Raw genomic sequence first — 22,724 nt, forward strand, 5'->3', positions numbered from 1 at the left:
GCTCGCCGCTTCCGCTTCCGGGCGAGCGGGGAGATGGCGGCGGCCGGTGAGGAAGCGGAGGCGACGGACTGGTAACAGCCCCCGTACCTTCCCCGATCTCTGCACCCTCCCACGTGCCTGCACCTTCCCGGTCCCCGCTCCTCTGCTGTCCCGCACCCCCCAGCCCGCCGGAGCCGTCTGACCCCCGCCTGCTCGGTTCCCGCAGGGCGCTGCCGCCGGAGGTGGAGGTGCTGGAGTCCATCTACCTGGAGGAGCTGCAGGTGGCGCGGGGCCTGGGCAGGTACGTCCCGCGTTCCCCATCCCCGGCCCGGCCCGGCCCCGCGCCGCCCTCCTCACCCCGACCTGCCGCTTCTCCAGGTGGGAGCCCTGGGAGATCAGCATCACCCTGCACCCTGCCACGGCCCAGGACCAGGACTCCCAGTACGTCTGCTTCACCCTGGTGCTCTCCGTGCCCCCTCAGGTAGGCTGCCCGCGCCCCCTGCGCCCCTGCACCTCCGAGCCTCGGGCCTCTCCACCTTCCTTGTTGTGCTTTGGGTATCTCTCTTTTATCCTAGTATCCTGATAAAGCTCCGGAGATCTCCATCAGGAATCCACGGGGGCTGTCAGATGAGCAAATTCAAAAGTGAGTGCCAGGAGGGTGGAGAGTGGCAATCCTTTCCTCCAGAGATTCAGGAGGATGGACAAGCCTTCTCTAATTCACACGACTTCCTGTGTCTGGTTAACAGATGGATACAGGTCCCTAAATCACTTTGTCCTAAATCTCTTAGGAGCCACTGGTGCTGAATTTGACACAGAGGGGTCCACCTTGTGGTTATTCCCCTGTGGTTCCCCTGAAATGTTATTTGAATCCCTGGGGCCTTGAAAGTTGCTGGTCTTGCCCTGACAGAGGTGGGATTGATCCAAGTCCTTGGGCAGCCCGTTGTTGCATTTGTGCTTTGGCCCTTGGCACAGTGGAATGTGTGCAGAGACCATGGTGCCTGCCAGCAGTACAAGAGGACATGGCTCCCAACAGACCTGCTCAGGGGCTGCCGTCAGATAAACAAAGCCTGGGATTCACCGAAACCAAAGGGTGCTGGGTGAGCTCAAGCTGAGGCCATCAGCAAACCTGCTCCTGCAAGTTCTGTCATAACAAAGGCTTCCTGTGCACTGGCTTGTGGGGAGCCAGGACAGCACGTGAATATGTGTGCACGTGTGTGCCCATCCTGTGATCCAAGCAAAGCCTGAAGGCCAGTGCTCTCTTTTTTCCTCCTGTCATCATGGCAGGATAGCAGGTATGTGGAACAGTGAAAAGGTGTGGCTAAATTTGTGTTAAAGATTTCTGCTGCTTTGCTGTAGGATTTCCCAGACCCTCAGAAGTGTTGCTGAAGCCAGGCTGGGGACAGAGGTGCTCTATGAACTGATCGAGGTGAGAGTGAGGAGATTGGGTGTGACCAGCCACAGACACTGATCTCTGACTTCCCAAGGGGTGGGACATCCCTGAGCCCATGGGCAGGCCAGTGAGTAAAACGTTTGCTTTAATGCTTTCACAGAAGGGAAAAGAGATCCTCACTGACAACAATATTCCTCAAGGACAGTGTGTAATCTGCCTCTATGGATTCCAGGTAGGCATGTGTCTCCTGACCCCACAAACTGACTGGGAAGTGAGGCAAGAGAACAGGAAGTCTGACACTGGGATATCAGCCTGGGGCCAAGACGTACACCAGCAGCCCACTGCCTCCCATTCTGCACAGGGTCCTGCTTAGTGCAATACCTGCTGCTCTTCCCATCAACTTCTAGATAATCTTCTATGGAAAATGGACGTAGGGCAGCAAGAGATGCTGGAGCATCTCCAAAGAAGCATAGGCACTGGGGCTAGTTGATGGTGCATTTCAGGTTCCCTGTGTTGGCTACACCTCACCTTGAGTTCAGCACACAGGTGGTCGGGAGGGACTAGACCATATCCCTGCAGGTGCTGAGGTCTGTGGGGACAGGGGAGCAGGCCTTACCGGATTGCAAGGAAAGTCAACATCTGCCTAGGAAGGAGAACACGTCAGGTGGGAAGATTGCTCATTACACAGGAACACATACAGAGAAATCAGTCATAAAATCTTTGCATCTTGACATTAGGAGCATTTCTAACATTTGAAACAAGAAGCAGCATCCCAGTAATTGCTGAGGGAGTGGAGGTGCAGCCCAACAGATGACGTTGGGTGGCTCTGCTAGCAGTAGTTCCCCATGGATACCACTGACATGGAAGTGAAAACCCAGCTCAGCTGGGTGGTTACACAACTCTTTGCATAGAAATCCTTCAAAGATGCCCTTTTCTCTTGACAGGAGAAAGAAGCCTTCACAAAGACCCAGTGCTACCACTACTTCCACTCCCACTGTCTGGCCCGCTATGCCCAGCACATGGAGGAGGAGATCCTCATGCAGCAGGAGGAGAGAGAGCAGCACCTTGCCCCATCCCCTAAACAGGTACTGGGCCTCCTTCCTTGGCCCCCTGCACAGACCCTTGTAACAGCTGTATCACCCTCTTTGACACGTGGAGCCTGTGCTGAGAATCAACAGGGATTAGATTAAGTTATCTCCAAGGGCCCTTTCTGACCAAACAAGTTGGTTTATTGGATCTCTGGGTCAGTGCCTGCTCTGTGAGGGGTAAGGGAGTTGCATTTTTAGACTTCCGCAACCACAGAAGTTAGAAAAAAGGGCTCGCTCCTTCCCAAGTCCTAGTCCTTGAACTGTGGGGGGTTGCAGCAGGGTAAACACAGATGACCTGTGTTTTGGGGTGATAATACCTGCCTAGCACATGTTGGAACAGTTGTCAGCTACAGAGCAAACAGCACAGCTGAGTATGGAACAAATCAAAGGCTCCTTTCTACAAACCCTTTCAAAGAATGCTGCCTTGATGACACACTCCACTTCGGAGCAGAAAAAAATACATCCTAGGCTGAAGGCTGAAGCTATATGTGTTGACAGGGGTGCTTTGTAAAGCAGTCAGCTGCTGGAGCACAAATCCCAGCATGCCTTATGTGGAGACACCTTCCATAGCAGTTGTTGAGACACCAGGCTGCTTTCATGCTGCTGGAACCCCTCTGGGCTTCCTTACCAGAAGAATGAAGAAGACGATCCTGTTCCACTTCCAGGGTGGGGTTATGGGGCAGTGCGTGAGCTGGATCACAGACAGGGTTTGCTATCATCTCTTGCCTCCCCACAGGAAGTTGGTGTGCAGTGCCCTGTCTGCCGGGAGACCCTGGTCTACGATCTCTGTGCTCTGAAGGCAGCGCCGCCCCCGCAGCACCCTCTGGTAAGAGATGGGGGCTCACCTGCCCAGCTGTGCCTCCTCAATGGGTGGCTTCAATGCATGCACACTCTATCTCAGGTCCTCCTAGATTCCTCATTCAAAGGGCAGCTCACAGAGCAGGTTCAGTTTGATAGCCCTGAGCTGAGCAGATGTGCTGAGGGAGAGGTGATTTTGCCATGGGGAACATCCCTGCACTCACTGGGAAACAATCAGGTCAGGAGAGTGACCTGATGGCAGCTGCTCTGCATCCTGCCCCACAGCAGGATGGCCCAAGGCAGTCATTGCAGAAACAGTGGGTTTGCACTGGGATGCTCGGCTTCTGTCCAGGGATTTCCCATGCATCTGTAGGCCTGGTCAATGTGGCAGAAGGAAGCAGGTTGCCTGGCACTGTGCAAAGAAGGGTTTGGGGAGTAGCTCCCAGCCCTGCCACTGCCTATCCATGCTAGGTGTTGAAAGAGCCCTTATCCTGCCTTGCTTTCTTCTGCTCAGGAGCCATACAGGCCAGATGCCAAGGTGCTGCAGCACCAGGAAGAACTGCGCCTGATTTTCAAGAGACAGCAAGAGAAAGGGGGAATCATCGACCCCGAGGCAGAGAGGAACCGATATTTCATCAGCCTCCAGGCGGTACGGCACTGGGGGCAGAGAGCTTCTGAGGGGGCTCTGGGCTGCAGGACCAAGCACTGTCATCTGCTGTGGGACACCCCTGTCCTTTTCTTAACCAGTGGCTTTTTACTTTCAGCCTCCAGCTGCTGTGGATACAGGCCAAGCAGCCACTGCCTCTGAGCTGTTGGTGAGTGCCCATGCTGTGGATGTGCCCCAGCCGCCCAGCCAAGCCTCGGCTCCCGAGCCAGCTGGAGTGTCAGAGGCCAGGGTGGAACCCGGGCAGCCTGAGAGGTGTGCTGTGCCCAGAGAGCAACTGAGCAAGAGGGAGAGGCACAGAGGGGAGAGGCCAGGCTCCAGAGGCCGGGGCAGGCAGCTGTGCAGCGGCTCGCAGGAATCAGGAGAGGAAGCCTGTTATCCACTGCACAGCTCCAGGGGGCCCAGGGTTTTCAGCCAGAGAGCAGAGCGTAGACCTGCTGGACGGCACAGCCAGGAGTTTTCAAAGCCTCCCAGTAGAAGCAGGGCTGCTCCCTTGGCTGAAAGAAGGGAACTGTGCCGTGAAGACCCTTCACCAGCAACAGAAACTGTGGACTTGAAAGAGGAGCACCATGACGTGGAGAAATGGAGCACAGAGAAGGGGACTGAGGCCCGGGGCAGGAAAAAGGAAAACCTGATGTTCAACTGCAGTGACCACAAAGCTGCCCCCAACTGGCAGGGCCACCATAGGCCCTGGGATTGTGGAAGGTGGGAGAGGTCCAGAGTTCAGGAGCGTGGTTCCTACCCCAGAGCACCAAGAGGGCGAGGGGTTTTCAGGCCCAGTGGACATCGAGAAGCCCGTCTTGAGAAGGAGAGTGGTTCCTAGCAGGAATGATGAGGGGCTGGGCTGGGGGGAAAAAAGGGCTGTTTCTGGAGAGAACAATGAAGGCTCTGATGAAGCAGTAGTAAGCAGATACTGTACCCCCTAGAAGGGGGGAGGCAGATGGCACATGGGACAGCTTGGGACAGGCAGTGTCACCAGGGTATGTGCAGTGTGAGGCATCATGGCATGAGCAGCTGGTTGTTACCAGCATTGGAGAAGTGGAACCTTGACAGATCGTATCAGCCTTGGTCTCAGAGGACCCAGAAGACAGAGGTAGCTTTGGGGACCTGTAGCTATTGTCCCTGTAGGTGAAATGCCAAGAAACATGCACACCTACAGAGCAAAGGGTCTGAGCTCAGCATGGTGCCATGGCAAAGCCAAAGTGTGGCAAGACCTTCCTTGGAAGCCAGTGGAGCTGTGGTGGTGCCAAGTGCCAGGGCAGTATCTTGGAGCTCGGCTCCACTTGCTCTGTCCCCCATTCCTTCTCAGAGCATCTCTTCAACTGCTGGGATTGGCCAGGCAAATCCTTATTACACAGGACATTGCTCAGTCCCAGCCAGGACATCCAAATTAAGCTTAAGTCAATACATTGGCAGGTCACGGCTGTCTGGTAACTAAGGCTTCACCTTGGCTCCTGCTTCTCCAGGAAGCCCATATTTTGCTGGAGCTCCTGCCCTGTCTTTCAGCTGCTTTTGTGCAGGCTGAAGCTGATGGGGGGAACCTCAGAAGAGAGTACTCTGCTTTGTAATCTGTATGTGTCAGAATCCCCTTCCAAGGCCAGGCTGTCTCTTAGCACTTCTGACAACCCAGAAGTGAAGTGAAGACATGCCCCAGTATTTTGGATACAGCTTACCCTCCTGTAATATTCAAGCTGATGTTGCTTAAATGAGGATTTGCTGTTTAAACTTGGTGAAGTTACATCTGCTGCTGCTCCACAGATGTAAACCATGTCCCATTTAGAAGCCATGAAGAGTGATCCCAAGCCTCTGAAGTGGGGCAATGCTATTAAATTAATTCATTGGGTCTTCTCCAGAACCTGCTCCCTTTGTTTCCTTTGCCCTCTTGCTCCTGTTTGTCACTTTTTGGAGCAAAGGTCTTGATCCCTGGTATTTCTCAATTCCTTCCCCATTCCCTACAACCAGGGCTGAGGCAGAGACCTTCCCTTGGCACTCCTGGGTGGCAGGAGAGCTCCCTGCTTTGCCTGGCTTAGTGTAAGCTCTCTGCCTCACCAGGACAATACTGATTCCTTCACACTTGTTTGTGCCTTGTCCCCCATCTCTTGTGCCCACACACGGGTTGTTAGTGTCTTCCTCCTTCTGCTAAGTGCAAAAATAGCAGTGCTACAATGGACTTGCCTCTATGGATTCATGTGAGATCCCCAGGAAAGCAACAGCAGTGTGTGCCAGGAGGGCATTTTCCAGTGTACACATCTGTCTGGCTGAGCTTTGGCACATGAAAGTTGCACTACCCCCTTTCTTGACTGAGAACTCTTCATCTGCTGCCCTGCTTACTCCATGCCTGGTCTTGAGCTGAAGGGGTTGTTTAAACCTGCTGCTCAAGAACCTTCTGCGCTTAAATTTCCAACACTGGTTTATTTTCAAGCCTAATACTTTAAAATAATTCTTTTTTTTTCTCCCTCCTTGGCCTGAGCCTATAGTACCTGTCCTGGGCTGGGTGATCTGAGAGGCAGATGTTGTGCCTTCCTGCGGATGAGGGCTGAGCACTTATGCCCTGAAGAGAGCCCTAATTTTCCTTCAGTCCTTGTTCAGCTGGTTTCTGGGGGAATGGCCTGCCCACACTTGGGTGAAAAGGTGCAAACTTTACCTGAAATTGGTGCTTGTTCTGCTGCCTCCTGCCTTCACTGGTGAAACTGCTGTGCTCCAAGAAAGGCGTTTGATTGTGTCCTGAAAGAAACATGGAAGATCTCTGCCCCTCACAGCAGATGAAGCTCCTTGGCTTCCTCTGGTGAGACAGGATTACTTTCAGCAGAAACATCATGTCATGTTTGGAGCATGGGAATTCAGCTGTGAAAATCAGAGTGAGGATTTGGATAACTTCAGTCAAATGCTAGATGTGTTAATGGGAAGGGATTTTTCCCTGGGAATAGTGCTTTAGTAAGGGCCCTCTCTGACTCAGTGCTGTCAGCCTGGAGCCGAGAGCATTTTGCAACAGTATGTGGAAATGAATTTGGGATAAACAAACCAAATCTCCAGGTCAGAAGGGAGGAAGAGAACCTGCACGCTGACTTGGGTCCCCTTGCTTGGTGTCCATCTGTGTCACTCACCTACCTCACAAGGCTGTTGTGAGACTTAACTGGCAAAAGCCCTCAGGCCAGGCAGAAAGGCACTGGCAGCATCTGTAACATTAACACTATTAAAAGCAAGCAGCAAGACATGTTGCGTGTGGTGGCATCAGGTCCCTCTGGCTCCCCCACAAACACTCCCCATCTTCCCAGGCTGCTGTGGGACATGTGCCAGTCACTCACTGGCCAGTTATGACCCCCAGCTTTGAGGGAAGAGGCTGGATCTGAGCAGCCAGCCTCTGCAGGATGGCCAAACACAGAGTTTGAGATGCCAACCAGCAGCATCCTGCTCCTTCACTTGCAGAAACATTTGTGCAGGTCTGGGGTTGCATTAAAGCAGTGCCTATTTGCACCAAAATCCATCCAGGTGCCATTGACTGTGCCCCTGTGTATTGCCATGCGCTCTTGGCCCCACAGGGCAGAGGCAAGAGAAGGGCTAAGCAGTGACCTACAATTTGGGTTTGGCTTGGAATCCACTCTCCCAGCCCAAGCAAGGTGATGCAACCCCCAAAACTGACCACATTAACATAGGACTGACTCTGGGGAAACTGATTTTCAGGATTCTGAGACTGGAAGGAGAGAGCTTTTGGGAAGATCTACTGTAACTGACCAAGGCCTCTCATCTGCCCTCATACAGCTCCAGGGCCCCACATCTCCTTTGGTGGGAAGGGCAATCATGCCCATCTAGGAACAATATCCAAGCAGATCTGTGGCTTGGCATCATAACTCAGCAGGACCAGTAGTGCCAGCCTGGAGCCCAAGGGACAATGAGTTGTCTCTTAGGAGCTGCTTTTTTTCAGAAACACTCTGGAATTGCAGTACTGGCCTTTCCAGGCCCTAGTCAGGAGGGCTGTGGACCAGCAGCTAGAGGGGCAACTAACAGGAAAATGAACCAGAGAGACAAGAGTTGTGTTGTGCACTTCACAGAGGATATTCATAAACCAGTGAGACCACCGGCCTTTAAAAAGACCAGATGCTTTTAGCAGTGTAGAACCCCAATGTCCTGCCCAAAGGAAATTCCCTTCTGGAACACCTCCAGGCTGACCCATAAGGAAGGGGATTCACACCAGGAGCCTTGGTAGTTTACAGCAATCCCAACATGAGGCACACACTGGTGAGCAGGGCTGGTGCAGTAGCACCCAAGTCTGGGGAGCAGCAAGAGCCGGATTCCCTCCCTTGCTGTGAGGCTGGCAGCTCTGACTCTCCAAAACCAAGGCATAGGAGAGGTATAGGTCTACAGGTGGGCAGCTTCATGGCATCCCCAGGATGGTCAAATCTTTGTCCCAGTCCTCTCAGTGTCACAAGGGAAAGCTGGCCCCTGTCACAGTAGGCTGGAGCTTATGTTTGAAGTGGCTCCTTCAGGGTCCGTCTTGTAAAGCATGAAGTGGCCTTGCACCTGGGCAGCGCTGATCTGTTTGGAGACTGCCAGTGCCTGCTCCGCGAAGCGCTGGGCTGCAGCCGGGGGCTGCTCGGGGTAGAAGCGCTGGAACATGCAGGCGAGCTGCCAGCGGGAGCAATGGCCCACGTACTGCTTCAGATCCACACGGCCAGGACGCACCAGAGCTGGGTCCAGCCTGTCAGGAGACAAAGGGAAAACCTGATCAAAGCATCTGTTCAGGGTGTGTCCTGCAGGAAGCCCCTATCCACGCTAGCACAGCCCCTGTCCTTTCTGCAAAGTGCCATGCACTGTGAGATGGTAAGAGGGCAAACAGGTTCATCCCTCGGGAGATTGAGAGGAGAAATCAACCCAAAAAGAAAGGAGAGAGCTGGGGAAGGACTGACTCCAAAGGAGGACAAGAATGTCCTGGAAAACAGCTCTGCCCGTCTCTGTCCCATAAGCAACCTCTGAACAAACCCTTAGGCCAGCTCGGTCTGGAGTGAATCAAGCCTGCCACAGCACAGCAGCTGTCCAGGCACCTTGAGCCCAGGCTGCATCCCACCAACCCAGTGGGCTGCACATGGGGCTAGCGCTTCACTCACAGCATGGACACAACCCCAAAACTTGCAACTCCCCACAGGCAGGAAGGTGGTACCACTCCTGAAGGACACAACCATGTTCTGAACAGCAAGTAGGCATCTGAGGCTCCAGCAAAAGTGATCCTGATCAGCAGTCAAAGGATTTGCATCCCAAGGGAGGATGTAGGAAATCTGAACCCCCAGTCTTCATGCTGGAGGATTGAATAAATAAAGCCCAGCAAAAGGGAGCAAGGTTTTCCTGTGCTACCCACCCCGCTCCCTCCCAGCAGCAGCTCTGACCTGTCCACATAGTTGGTGGTCATGAAGACAATCCTGGCTTCTGTGGAGGCCACACCATCCAGCGCATTGAGGAGACCACTGAAGGTCAGGCGCCCCATGCCTTGGTACACAGCCGGGTCTGGGAACAGAGGTGTCTGAGATTGTAGCTGTTGGCCACTAACCCTGCACAGGCTTGTGGGCCACCTTCCTATCACCTGAGGCTTATGCCAAGCTCCCCACTCACTCCTTGCTTGGAGGCTGACCCTCTGCCTAGCTGGCAGCACATTCACCTCCCCTGCCCACACACAACCATGGGAATACAGAGAATGAGAAGGAAAGCCACCTTCTCTGTCATCCTGAAAGTAGCTGGGCAAGAGAAGGACCTTTGCCTGAGGATAAAGGATCCAAATTCCCTTTTACAGCCTAGCCAAAACTGGATAAGTTCCAGTTTAAGCCCTGAGGCCTGAGAGATCCCCCCACTCCTGGTCTCTGCTGGTGCAGTTGAGCAGCCCAGAGTCCAAACATTTTCCAGGTACAGCCACAGAACCTCCCTCCTGCTGCTGGCCCAGGAACAGGGGCAGTGCTCACTCTCAGCAGCAAGGTCCCGGCTGACGAAGGCAGCATCCACATCCTCCAGCAGGATGATGCTCTGCTGCGGTGCTACACTCAGGAGGTGATTGAGCCGGTCATCAGAGAGGCTGTGGTCACTGAGGCTCAGCAGGCAGATACTGTACTCCAGTTCCCCAGCCAGGGCTGTGCTGGAAAGGACACAAACCACAAGGATGAATCACAGTGGGAAAGCCCACAGTCAAGGAAAAATCACATTTCTCCCTTTAGCAGTAAGGGAGAGGGCAGAGGGCTCCTTTCCCAGCAAGGATCAGATCTGAGGGGCAAGTGGAAGCCCCTGTTCAGTCCAGCCATACCATGCAGCACTGTACAAAGCAAGGGCACAAAGGGCTTGTCACCCTGACCTGTCACGGTGCCAGCAGTGCAAATGTTTACAATAGGCACCACACATAAGGCACAGTCCACTCCTGTATTCCAAACCCAAACTCATCCACACCCTCTCATCCAAGACTGCTGTCGCCCAGAGCAGGGAGCTGACAGTACTCACATGAAGCTGCTTTTCCCACATCCAGGAGGACCATAAAGCAGGTAGCCTCTTCGGTAGGGGATGCCTAAGAAGAGAGTGTTATTTTAGGATAACCACCTGGATTGCTCTGTGCTCCCTCCCTCCTGTGGTGCTGTGCTGAGCACACAAAGAGGATACACCTAGGGAAGGTAAGCAGCAGGGAAAAATCTCTCCACAGCCAATTCCAGAGAGGACCATGAGCATCCTTCCCCACCCCACCCCGTACAGAGCCCACCACACCAGAGCCTTGCCTCTTTCACTGTACCACTTGGGGTTGTTGATGAACTCCTTCACGTCCTGAACCAGCCTCTCTGAAACACCTTCCTCCAGCACCACGGAGCTGAGGGGCCGCCGGCGGCGGGGGAAGCCGAACTGACGCCACTCTGCTCCCACAGCCGTGTACATGATCGTCCTCCCCTCCTGCTGCTGCAGCGCCAGCTCCCGGGCTGCAGAGAGAGGCAGAGGGGACAGCTGCCAGGGAAGAGGATCTCCCGTGAAGCCCTGGGCATCTCCGGGGAGAAGGCTGTTCCCAGCAGGACCCCACACAGTTGCCCTACAGACCTTCCTGAAGGATATTGAAGAAGATCTCCCGGTCAGTGCCCAGTGCAGTGAAGGTGACAGACTCCCAGGGGGTCCCTGTGTTCAGGTCAAGCATCTGCGTCTCCCGGCTGCGCTCGATGCGAATCCACTTCCTGCGGTACCTGGGGCAGGAAGACAGGTGGGTGTGCAGTGATCCAGCACCACTCAGCTGTGCCTCACCTGGTTCATGCATCAAGAACACTCATCTTATGTAAGGAAATCATTTCACACTGCTCAGTACAGACTGCTCTTGCTACTCGTCATCTTCTGCCCTATCCCAGACCCAGAAAGGAAGCAGGGCCCTCTCCACTGCCTCTAGAGGCCCCCCAGTTTGCAAAAGTGAGGCTCAATCCCCAAACTGCTTTCCCCTACCCTCCCTTACCAGATGAAATGATTCCCGAGGCTGGGGACAAAGTCGAACTTGGTGCTGACACGCCCACTTTCATGCTGCAGGTATGATGTCTCAACACTGAGGTGCTGCGTATGCTTGGCATGGTGGGAGACCCAGTTCAGCAGCCATTGGTAGCTCTTATCCTTGCTGGGCACCTCCAAGGTGATCATATAGTGGCGCCTGAAAGCCACCAGCCCAAACTGGGCCCCCTTACGGGCTGCTGCCAGGACTGTGCCCACCCCGACGAGGCCAAACCCAGCCCCGAAATATGGGTTGTCCTTCAGTGCTAAGACAAAGTCAGAAAGGGGCATTGTGAGAGGTTAGGCAGCTCCTTTCCACAGCATTGTTTCTGCACTCCGGCAACAAACCTGTGAGGAAAGACTGAATGGTAGCAAGGAGCAAAACAGATCACCCACAGTTCCCTGCCCTTTATCATGGCCAGGCCTCAAGGTGAAGGGCTGCCTGGCACGTTTGGATTTCCCACATCTGTGCTTATTACCAAGTGTTCCTGCTGGCTGCAGGAACCTTCTTCCTCTCTGCAGGTCACTGGGTGAGCCAAGCAGGAGGGGGCCAGGAGGCTCTTGAAGAAGCACAGGAGCATCTGGAGCTTCTTCAGTAAAAACAAGAAGGCCAGAGTTTTACAGGGTTTTATTATCTGAACAGCTAGAAATCATGAGCACTGCAATTATTTAAGATTTATCGTTTGAAAAAGCTGAAGCAAACCCCAGGCTGAGCCAAGAGCCGGGTCTTTGCTGCTGAGAACGGGCACGGTGGTAGAAGGCACACCTCCACGTCTAGATTATAGCCGCATGCTCCGGGGACCTGAAGCTTCTCCACCTCCCTCCGCAGGTCTGCCATGTACTGGGATCGAGGGGGAGCCTTCCCCGCCAGACGCACAGACACGCTCCGCTCTCTCAGGTACACAATCCCACCTTCACTAGAATAAGGCGTGACCTTCCTCCTTACCAGGGCACAGCGACCCGTGGGCAGGGTCCCGCAGCCTCCCCCTGCAGGAGCCCCACCCTCCCCTGCAAAAGACCCGTATCCACACAGGCCTTCCCCGCAACAGAGGCCCAGCCCCGGCCACTCCGCGGAGGATCCCGCGCCGCTCTCGCCCCGCTCCAGCCGGTGCCGCCGCCGCTCACCTGCACCGCGCCGCTTCCGCTCCCGCCCGCGCCGCTTCCGGCCGCACCATAGAGCGGGGCCGGCCGGGCCGGGCAGAGCGGCTGCGCGACAGGCACAAAGGGCGGCGCTCTCGCCGCCCGTCACCACCACCGAGATGTGCCGGGGCAGGGGGACCCGGGGCGGCGGGGACAGCCCGGGCTGAGGGGACTTCGGTGATAGCCCTGGGTAAGGGCCGAGAGGCTGGGGGCACTCGGGGACAGCTCGAGGTGAGGAGTGAGGGGCTGGGAGGGCCGGGAACAGCCTGGGGTGAGGGGCTGGGGGACAGCCCGGGGTGAAAGGCGAGGGGCTGGGGGCAGCCTGTCCCCGCGGGACTCGTGGGGGCACCTGCTGACTGGGGGCTGGGCGTGGCTCTGAGGGTCATCTGGGTCTCTGAGGCCCAGCTGGACCCAGGGAGCAAGCCCTGGGTTTTGGGCTCGGGGAGAACGTATAGGTAGGTGTCCTTGCAGTCTCGTCTACCCCGTGACAGAGGGCTTGCCAGCAGCCTGCTTGGGGCACAGCAGAAAGAAGCCAGCGTTGAAACACCCTGCCTCGAGACTGGCTGCTTCCCAAAATCCTCTTGGGCTCTGGGATGTCCCTCATTTAAAGTGCTTTCTTCTGTTTCAGATTGAGAGGTCATCCAGCCCAGCGCCAAGGCAGTGCCCAGTGGCAATGAGCGCGGCAGTGACTGTATCAGAGGGTGCCAGCAGGGAGATGGAGACCCTGTGCTCGGAGCTGCTCCTGCCCACACCAGGAGAGGTGGGAGCCGTGGGAAGCCCTGGTGTGGCCAGCGCTGGTCGGGCTGGGACACCCCCGCTGGCTGCCAGCCAGGACTTGCTGCTGGCAGAGGCATCGATGCCTGGGGAAGGGGCGCACGCTGAAGGAAGCAATGTGGAAATATTCATCGAGGCAGTGGCTGGCAATGTGACACTGAGCAACGCGGCCAGTGCCACAGGTATGGGGAGCAGGGAGTGCAGAATGGGCCCCACTGCAGTCAGCACAGCTAGAGAGGTCTGGCCAGGGTCCCTGTCCCAGGTGCCCTCAGATCTCTGACCCTGCATCATGTGTCTGGTGCTACCATTGAGCACAGATCTGGCACCAGCTGGGTGTGTGGATGGGGAGAGTGACTGTGGGAGTTGCATGCTGCGTGAGGGGGTTGCTGCAGGCTGTCAGCAGGGATCAGGCAGAGATCTCTACCTGAACTACTACCCCCCAGCATGCTTCCCACGTGGGTCCAGTGTGGGCACTGGACATCCTAACAGGAATGGGGCCAGGCCAGCCTCTCGTCTCTGCATGCTTCAAAGTGGAGAGGGACAGAACTGGTTATCGTGGCCACCTAGATGGTGGTATTTCCCCTCTTATAGGGGAAGTGATTCCCAAAACGTAATTTGTGGCAAGAGGGATTTATTGTCCTTGTCCAGAGCTGGAACTGAACCACCAGTCCCAAGCTCTGGGCCTGGAAAAAGCTCCTTCTAACGCTCATCCCTTGCTCTCTGCAGAGGTTCTGGTCAAAGTGGTGGAGCTGTACTTTTGTGAGAGGTGTGGCCAGAGTTTCTCAGAGGCCTCTCTGCTGTCCCAGCACCAGTGCCTACTGCTGCCCCCACAAGAGCACCTGGAACTCCCAGAGGCACTGTTGGCTTCTGCCAGCGAGGGCCAGAGTGATCCCAGGGGCTCAGAGCTGCCTGGAGCTAGCACACAGGAGAGCTCTGCTTCCGAGTGCCTGCTGTGCCCTGTCTGCCAGGAGGCGTTTTTGCAGCCTGGCCAACTCAAGGAGCACTTCAAGACCCACCGTGCCCCGTCGGGAGCCCTGCCCTGTCCCGAGAGGGGCTGCCACTTCACCACAGAGGACCGCAAGCAACTGCGCAGTCACTTGCGCCACCTGCATGGGGCCTCCCCCGTGTCCTGCGCCTGCCGGGCCTGCCCACTGCTCTTCCCCAGCCGCCAGGCCATGGAACAGCACCACCGGACACACCTCCCCTTCCACTGCGGCCACTGCGACTTCATCACAGCCAACGCCAAGCTCTTCTGGCAGCACAGGAGGGGTCACACCACAGAGTCCCCTTCTGAGATGCCCACAACAGGCGACCCCCACAGCCTTGACCAGTGCTGCATCCTGCAATCAGGTATGGCTGTGTGAGGGGTTGGGACCTGTGGGTGCTGCAGAGGCTGGCTGTGTCTGTGCATCCCAGTTACAACTGGAGGAGTGGGAGGTGAAGCTGGAGGGCAGGGAACCCTGCATTTGTGCCTCCTTGCAGCACAGTTTGTGCCCTCCATCTCAGCCAGGTGTTTTTTTCTGCATGTGTGTGGCTGTGTGAGAGTGGTTTCCTCTTGTATGGAACATGATGATCTCTTGTCTTTCCCCACTGGAGCAGCATCAGAAGGGCAGGAGGAGCCAGGTGATTGCCACCCTGGCTGGAAAGCCAGCACAGCAAAAACCAGGCCAGCAAAGCCTGCGGGTACTGGGAACAGCTCCTTGAAGGGCCAGAAAGCATCAGCTGGAGAAGAGGACTCGGACAGCAGTGGGGATGAGTCACCAGAGGAGGATGGCGAGAGCCCCTGCGAAGCCGAGGCCAAAGAGGATGGGAAGGCAGCTCCCAAAAAAGTTGGAGTGCCACAGGCACAGCACTTCAAAGGTAGGATGCAGGGCCTTACCAGGAGCTGCTCAGGCTTTGTGAACAAGGACTACATCCTCAGGGCTGGCAGGGAAATGTGGCCCAGGTTGGTGGGTGACCTCACATCTCCTGCATGTACCAGTGCACTTGTTCCCCCAGCCTCTGCCCAAGCAAATATGTATCTTCTTTTCCTGTTACACATGCTGCCAGGTTTAGGCAAAGGTCTGCCTGGCTTTGGGGACTGGGGCCACGTGGGCAGGCCTGATGTAGGCTGTGCTTTGCCAGTGTTGAGTTGGAAAGAACTCACCTGAAGTGTGCTGGTGGCTTGGGGTGGGGACAGTCTCTCTGAGTAGGTGCTGGCTGTGTGACTGCCCATGTGTATAAATCCTCATTCTGGCACAACTGGATCAGGGACAGAACATCTGCCTGTGTTCTCCATCTTTTCCCTATTAACTGCTCTCCCTTCTTTTTCCCCCAGGGGATGTTGCAGAAGGCTCTGAGTACCTCTACAAAACCCACATGTGCCCCGAATGCAAGCGGTGCTTCAAAAAGCGGACCCACCTGGTAGAGCACCTCCACCTGCACTTCCCTGACCCCAGCCTGCAGTGTCCCAACTGCCACAAGTACTTCACCAGCAAAAGCAAGCTGAAAATCCACATGATGCGGGAGACAGGCGAGAAGGCTCATCGCTGCCCACTCTGCCACTACAGCTCAGTGGAGAAGAATGCTCTCAACCGCCACATGGCCAGCATGCACGAGGACATCTCCAATTTCTACTCTGATGTTTACTCCTGCCCTGTCTGTGAGGAGAAGTTTCGGCTCAGCCAGGCCCTCAAGGAGCACTTGAAGACTCACAAAGCTGAGCCCAAGAGGCTGAGCTGCTTCCACGGGAACTGCAACTACTGTGCAGAGGACCGTAAGGAGTTTGTCCGTCACCTCAAGGATGCTCATGGCATCAAGGCAGTGGAGTGCAAGTACCATGCCTGCTCGCTGCTCTTCGGCACGGCTGAGGCCATGGAGGCTCACCGGAAAACCCACTATGCCTTCCACTGCCAGCAGTGTGACTTCATCTGCTCCAACAAGCACGTTTTCCGCAAGCACAAGAAGCAGGGCCACCCGGGCAGCGAGCAGCTCCAGTGCAGTTTCTGCCCCTATGCCACTTTCAACCCTGTGGAGTTTCATGACCATGTGGGCAAGATGCACGCCAATGAGAAGATCCACAAGTGCACTGAGTGTGCCTTCGCCACAGCGCACAAGCGGGTGCTCATCCGGCACATGCTGTTGCACACTGGTGGGTGTCCCCTGTAGGGGTCTCAAAAGCCCCTGGGGATGGGGAAGGTGTCTTGTCCTGCCTCTGGGTGGGCAGGGAGGGCTGGGTCAGGGTTCCTGGGTCCCACCACCAGCTTTGCCAGCCCAGGATCACTTGGCTGAAGTTGTTGCATTCTCCCTGCTGAGCTGGTTTCCCTACCATGTTGCTTTATCTGGTTGTCATGCTGAAGGCATTTGTGTGTTGCATGTAGGAGAGAAACCTCACAAGTGTGAGCTCTGCGACTTCACGTGCCGGGATGTGAGCTACCTGTCCAAGCACATGCTGACCCATTCCAACGACAAGAACTTCATGTGCACTGAGTGTGGGTACATCACCAAGTGGAAGCATTACCTGAACGTCCACATGCGCAAGCACACCGGAGATCTCCGGTAAGACTCCCTGCTCCACTGGCTTGGCAGCGTAGTCAGGGCTCCCCAAATCCTGCTCCAGGGGTCTGCTTCTGGCTGCACTGTGTGCCAGACTTTCTCATGCCTGCCCTGCCCTTTCTGGTACATAAGAAATTTGGTTTTTGAACTTACAGAACGGTGCTGTGGAGGCAAAGCTATTTTTGGTGTCGCTATGCCACCAAGGAGGTGTATTACCTCAGAGGTGCAACTATGAGCTTGGGTTCATTGCTCTGCTGATGTTTATGGGTCAAGGCCTGTTCAGGACTGCCAAATTATCACCTCCTTTGGGTCTAGCCTGCCTCCAGGGATGCTGGAAGTGCTGTTGGTGTGCACATGTGAGAGTGTGTGTGTCTGACACGGTCACTGTATGGAATACTCAGGGAATCTATCTCCAGTCCTCAGGCAGGGGGTGTAAAGCACCAGCAGTGCCAAGGGCTGCAGCAGGGAGAAATTGCCTGTGGTTAGAGCTGTCTGGATGGCAAAGGTCAGATGTGGCAAACTGAACAGTACCCCCTTCCTGTTTGTCTGGGATGGAGAAGGAGAGCTCAGTGTGCCTGATGAAGCTCCACCTGCCCCAATTCCTCATGCTGTCTGACCGATTCTGCTTGTCCCTGCAGGTACCAGTGTAACCAGTGCTCGTACCGGTGTCACCGTGCTGACCAGCTGAGCAGCCACAAGCTGCGGCACCAGGGTAAAAGCCTGATCTGCGAGGTGTGCGGCTTCGCCTGCAAGCGCAAGTACGAGCTGCAGAAGCACATGCAGGCGAAGCATTCGCAGAACTACCAGGTACCTATCTTCCAGTGCCAGTATTGCACCTACCAGACCAAGTACAAGCAGGCACTGCTGAACCATGAGAACTGCAAGCACACCAAGCAGAAGGAGTTTCGCTGTGCCCTCTGTTCATACTGTACTTTCAGTAACACCAGCCTCTTCTTCCATAAGCGCAAGATTCATGGCTACGTTCCTGGTGACAAGGACTGGCTGGAAAATTACGCCAGCAAGGAGCTGGAGATCAGCTCATCTGAGGCACTCTTTGGCTATGAGGTTGGTGCAGCCCTGCATGTGGATGCCAGTTGCCCCCTCACTGGCAAGGAGCAGTGGATGAAGGAGAAGCCATCCCAGGTGGAGTCACAGGGAGAAGAAAGTTACCAGCAAGTGTTCATGGTGCCCCTCCTTGAGCAGGATGCCACTCCACCAGAGAGCAGCAGTGAGGCAGAGAGAGGTGAGGGAGAGCAGAGCTGTCCTACTGCTGGCAATGCCCTGGAAGATGATTGCATGCAAGGAAATGTTGCCACAGGCTCTACTGAGCTCACTGTTTCTGAAGATGTGGCAGAGAGCTGCACCTTGCACTTAGAGGCACTGAATGTCTCGTCTGACCCTCTCCTGGAGAACTTGACTGGACAAGCCTGTGTGACCCAGCCAGAGCGTGTGGAAATGCTATCCTGCAAGGAGCCTCCTGGAGCCTATGAGATGCTGGGCTCCCAGGATGGCCTTGGCTTGGAGGACAGTGGCAATACACTTGAAGATGTCCCAGACTTTGAGGAAGAGGTAGATGTACAGGAAGACAAGGTGGTGAAGGGCAGTGTAGTGGCAGGAGACAACCGGGGAAAAGACACCCTAAAGGAGGATATGGGCCACCTTGAGGGGTCATGCTCAGACCACCACAAGGTCATGGCACACACTGAGGGGAGAGAGACCAGCCAAGCCAAGCTGCCAGAGGCCTGGCTCAGCATGCTGAAGGCACCTGAACAGGGCCACCTGCCTGTCCCAGAGGATGTGCCCACCTCTGGTGACAATGCCAGGGGCAGCTCAGAGTCAGTGCTGAAGGCTCTGCGGAAGCAGGACAAAGAGCAGGCAGAGACACTGGTGCTGGAGGGCAGGGTGCAGATGCTGGTGGTGCAGTCAGAGAGCCAGGTCTTTAAGTGTGAGAAGTGTTCGTACATCACGCGGAAGGAGAAATCCATGTCCCTGCACTCCAAAGCCAGCTGCCAGAGCCGACGGGCCTCGCTTGTGTGCCGTGAGTGTGGCGCCAGCTTTAAGCAGCAGAGGGGACTCAACACCCACCTCCTAAAGAAGTGCCCTGTTCTCCTGAAGAACAACAAGATCCTCAAACCAACTAATCAGGAGGCACCTGGACTGTGCCAACCTGCTGACCAGCCTGGTGATAATGGTACAGAAACAGCAGAGAGTGAGAAGGGAGGCTCAGAGGAGTCTGGGCATGCTGAGAGCCCTTGGGAAGCTGAACTGTTACCTGATAAAACACAAGCAGCAGGCATTCCTTTGACTGGGGCACAGACATCAGGCTGTCATGCCTCTGAGAAATCCCTGCTGGGTGATAGCACAGAGGTGGCAGAAGAGCCTCCCCAGCAAGGAGGTGGGACTGAACCAGGTGGAGCTGCTAGTGCCTCCCAGCCTGGGAAACCCTCAGAGAAATACCGACTGGAGGGAGGGAAGCTGCACTGCAATGCATGCTCTTTTGTGTGCTCCCGTGTCACCACCATCACCTCCCACGTGGAGGATGGCTGCCGGAACCTGGAGCAGTTCTGGTGCTCCCACTGCCCTGAAACCTTCCGCTCCCGGCGGGCCCTCAAGAGCCATTGTGCTGAAAAGCACATCGTGCATACCGAGGATGAACCCCAAAGGACCGAACTCCCTGAGGGGGACCCACTCAGTCTTGAGAAAGACCAGACCAATGAGCTCCCTCTGGATGCAGCCCCACCAAAAGCCACCCTGCCCAAGAGGAAGCGTTTCTCCTGCCCCACCTGCCCCTTCACCTGCCACCAGGAACGGGCCATGAAGACTCACAAGAAGAGGGGCTGCGTTACCCTGGGTGAGTTTCGCTGCACCTCCTGCCCCTTCACCTCCAAGGTGGCCAAAGCCCTGCGGCTGCACCGCAGGCTGCACCGCAAGCATTACAGCAAGCGGCCACAGCTGCAGTGCCGCCAGTGTGAGTTCACCTGCAAGCAGACCCGGTGCCTGCGGCAGCACATCCGCATCAAGCACGAGGGGGTGAAGCCACACAAGTGCCGCTACTGCGAGTTCAGCACCACGCGACGCTACCGCCTGGAGGCCCACCAGTCCCTGCACACCGGCGTGGGGCGCATCGCCTGCGGCATCTGCAGCCAGACCTTCGGCACCAACTCCAAGCTGCGCATCCACCGCCTGCGCGTGCATGAGAAGACACCCACCCATTTCTGCCCGCTCTGCGACTACAGTAGCTACCTGCAGAACGACATCACCCGCCACGTCAACAGCTGCCACCACGGTGAGCTCAACTTTGGCTGCTCCCGCTGTGAGGCTCGCTTCAGTTCTGAGACAGCCCTCAAGCAGCATGTCCTGCGACGGCACGAGGAGAAGGTTTCCTACAGCTGCCCACGCTGTGACTTCATGTGTCACAGTGAGGCCACGCTCAAGTGCCACGTGCAGAAGCAGCACCCACACCTGGAGTGCAGCACCTGCAAGGAGACCTTTGCCACCCGGGAGGCACTGGAGGAGCACAAGACGCAGCATTTCAGCCACCGCTGTGAGCTGTGCAGCTTTGCAGCCAAGGAGCGGCAGCAGCTGGTGCAGCATTACATGGAGAGCCATGAGCCGGCTGCCCCCCAGGACAAACCCCTGCACTGCCCTTTCTGTGACTTTGCCTGCCAGCACCAGCTTGTGTTTGACCAGCACATGAAGGGCCATGGGGGCACCCGCATGTACAAGTGCTCGGACTGTGAGTACACCACCAAGAACAGGCAAAAGATCACATGGCACATCCGCATCCACACCGGTGAGAAACCCTACAAGTGCCACCTCTGTAAATATGCCTGCGCTGACCCCTCACGTCTTAAGGTAAGAGCTCTTCTTGGGAATGTATCCTACTCCATCTACATTGCTTGAGGGGCATCCAGCCACAGGGATACGGGGAAGAAATTCCTAAGGGGAGGTTTCATCCTCAGTGTTCAGTGGCTCATACTGAACAGAAATAGGAGTCAAGCAGATAAAAGTCATGTCAATACAATACATTTCTTCTCTGCTGTTGCAGTTTAAAGGCAAGGGAGACTTTTAACAAAGCAAGAAGGTGGCAGCCGTCTTAAGTTCACTTCTTTTCTTGCCGACATCTCTGGCTTTCTCTGGGTGCAGCGTTGCACCATTCAAAGCCAAGTTTGGCTGCTTGCTGGCTTCAGCATACTCTGTGGTGCCAGTTAGACAGGGTGCAGGGAAACCTCTAGCTTTCTTGGAAGCAGAGTGTGACCCTGCCCTCATTGCTGTAGGTGATTAGCATCCTGATGCATGGTAAAGGGCTTTTCCTAGAACAGGAAATGTGTGGGTGATGGAGGCATAGGGTAATGGAGGGAGAAATAGTCTGGTTTTGCTAAAAGAAGTATTGACTTTTTTAATGGCCAGGCTGAGCTGGAGCCTCCTGGGGCCCGCTGGGACAGGCTGTGCAATGTGCTCAGCTCTGTTGGACTGGGTTTTTAATTTGACTCTGCCTTACATATCAAACTGGGGAGCAAAGCCTATGCCATCCACAGGCTGGGACAGAGCACCTCAGCAGTAGAGGAATCTCATCCTGACCCTGGTGTGGATCCCCCTCGCTCATAGCCTGCCAAGAAAGCACACAGCCCTCCTTGTCCCATGCAGCTGGAGATGTCAGAACTGTCTTTGAGCCTCTCACTGCCACCCCAAAGCCCTGCACATCCCCAGGGCTGGGGACATGATCTCATCCTGACCCTATCCTCCTGCCCAGTATCACATGCGGATTCACAAGGAGGAGAGGAAATACCTCTGCCCTGACTGCGGCTACAAATGCAAGTGGGTGAACCAGCTCAAGTACCACATGACAAAGCACACAGGTGAGTGCTGCCCACTGAGGACAAGCTGTTGAGCACTGGGGAGGGTGTTGGGGCTGCTCCATGCTTCTTTTTCTGCCAGTGGCCCAGCTGGAGACAGAGGAGGACATTTAGGGGGCAGAACATTATCCTCTGCTAATGGGGTGGGGGCAGTGCTCTCAGGTAGGAGGGAAGTGTGGGTGGCACAGACCACCCACACAAGGCACTATTTGGTGCCTTGGAAATGGGGATCTTGCTGTGCCTGTTAACAAAATGGGATGTAGGGGGAAGTCCCTGGGGACTTATGCTCTGTTACAGGGATGGTGAGACCCGTGGACTGGAGAGCACGGTGCCCCCATCCCAGTGCCATCCCCTTCCCTGTTGCCCAGGCCTGAAGCCATACCGCTGTGACGAGTGCGAGTACTGCACCAACCGCGCGGACGCTCTGCGGGTGCACAAGGAGACACGGCACCAGGAGGCCCGTTCCTTCATCTGTGAGCAGTGTGGCAAGGCCTTCAAGACGCGCTTTCTCCTCAAGACTCACCTGAAGAAGCACAGCGAGGAGAAGCCCTATGTGTGCAATGCCTGTGGCCGGGCTTTCCGCTGGGCAGCTGGCCTGCGCCACCACTACCTGACGCACACCAACGAGCACCCCTTCTTCTGCCGCTACTGCCCCTACAAGGCCAAGCAGAAGTTCCAGGTTATCAAACACATCCAGCGGCATCACCCTGAGCACAGGGCTGTTGACCCTAGCCAGGGTGTGGGAAAGGACCCCAGCACACACACTGTCCACCTTCACAGCGTGCAGAGGGAGAGCCAGGCCAAGGAGGCCCCCAGGATGGAGGAGGAAGGAGAGCGCCCTGCAGAGAAGGATGGCACACCACAGTGAGGCTGAATCCCAACTCCTTTAAGGCACTGGTGGTGGCACTGACCTGCTGCAGAAATGTATGTGTGTGTATATACAGGCATATATGTATATGGGTTGTAAAATACACAACTGTATAAAAGGAATTGCTCAGTTCCTTTTAATACCATTTCTTTGT

General features: G+C 55.7%; 2 protein-coding genes across 8 annotated transcripts; one reads left to right on the forward strand and one right to left on the reverse strand.

Moving 5' to 3' along the window:
* The first annotated feature begins 9 nt into the window (after nt 1-9).
* LOC128790430 (zinc finger protein 142-like) lies at nt 10-22,686 on the forward strand. 5 transcript variants are annotated; one of them, XM_053947114.1, is made up of 19 exons: nt 10-71; nt 206-280; nt 358-460; nt 555-622; nt 1,315-1,405; nt 1,530-1,601; nt 2,314-2,454; nt 3,194-3,283; nt 3,770-3,904; nt 4,020-4,070; nt 12,228-12,296; nt 13,167-13,494; nt 14,039-14,662; nt 14,912-15,172; nt 15,630-16,442; nt 16,672-16,849; nt 17,485-20,701; nt 21,600-21,705; nt 22,071-22,686. In XM_053947114.1, exons 1-19 carry the CDS (start codon nt 34-36, stop codon nt 22,568-22,570), a joined length of 6,960 nt encoding a protein of 2,319 aa, XP_053803089.1. In that variant the 5' UTR covers nt 10-33; the 3' UTR covers nt 22,571-22,686. The 5 variants fall into 5 exon arrangements, with proteins under 5 accessions (XP_053803089.1, XP_053803090.1, XP_053803091.1 ...); XM_053947115.1 differs by having other exon boundaries at nt 1,336-1,405; XM_053947116.1 differs by lacking the exon at nt 22,071-22,686 and having other exon boundaries at nt 21,385-21,602.
* On the reverse strand, nt 7,949-12,541 carry LOC128790431 (mitochondrial chaperone BCS1). Of its 3 annotated transcripts, none has more exons than XM_053947121.1 (8): nt 12,524-12,541; nt 11,370-11,988; nt 10,970-11,109; nt 10,660-10,854; nt 10,391-10,454; nt 9,865-10,034; nt 9,298-9,415; nt 7,949-8,615 (listed from the first exon to the last, which is right to left on the reverse strand). In XM_053947121.1, the coding sequence occupies exons 2-8, from the start codon at nt 11,687-11,689 to the stop codon at nt 8,363-8,365; spliced, it is 1,260 nt and encodes a 419-aa protein (XP_053803096.1). In that variant the 5' UTR covers nt 11,690-11,988; nt 12,524-12,541; the 3' UTR covers nt 7,949-8,362. The 3 variants fall into 3 exon arrangements, with proteins under 3 accessions (XP_053803096.1, XP_053803097.1, XP_053803094.1); XM_053947122.1 differs by lacking the exon at nt 12,524-12,541 and adding an exon at nt 12,345-12,421 and having other exon boundaries at nt 11,370-11,746; XM_053947119.1 differs by lacking the exon at nt 12,524-12,541 and having other exon boundaries at nt 11,370-11,746; nt 11,878-12,237.
* Nucleotides 22,687-22,724: the final 38 nt, after the last annotated feature.

Source organism: Vidua chalybeata, chromosome 7 (genome assembly GCF_026979565.1).
Source record: "Vidua chalybeata isolate OUT-0048 chromosome 7, bVidCha1 merged haplotype, whole genome shotgun sequence".
Classification (NCBI taxonomy): domain Eukaryota; kingdom Metazoa; phylum Chordata; class Aves; order Passeriformes; family Viduidae; genus Vidua; species Vidua chalybeata.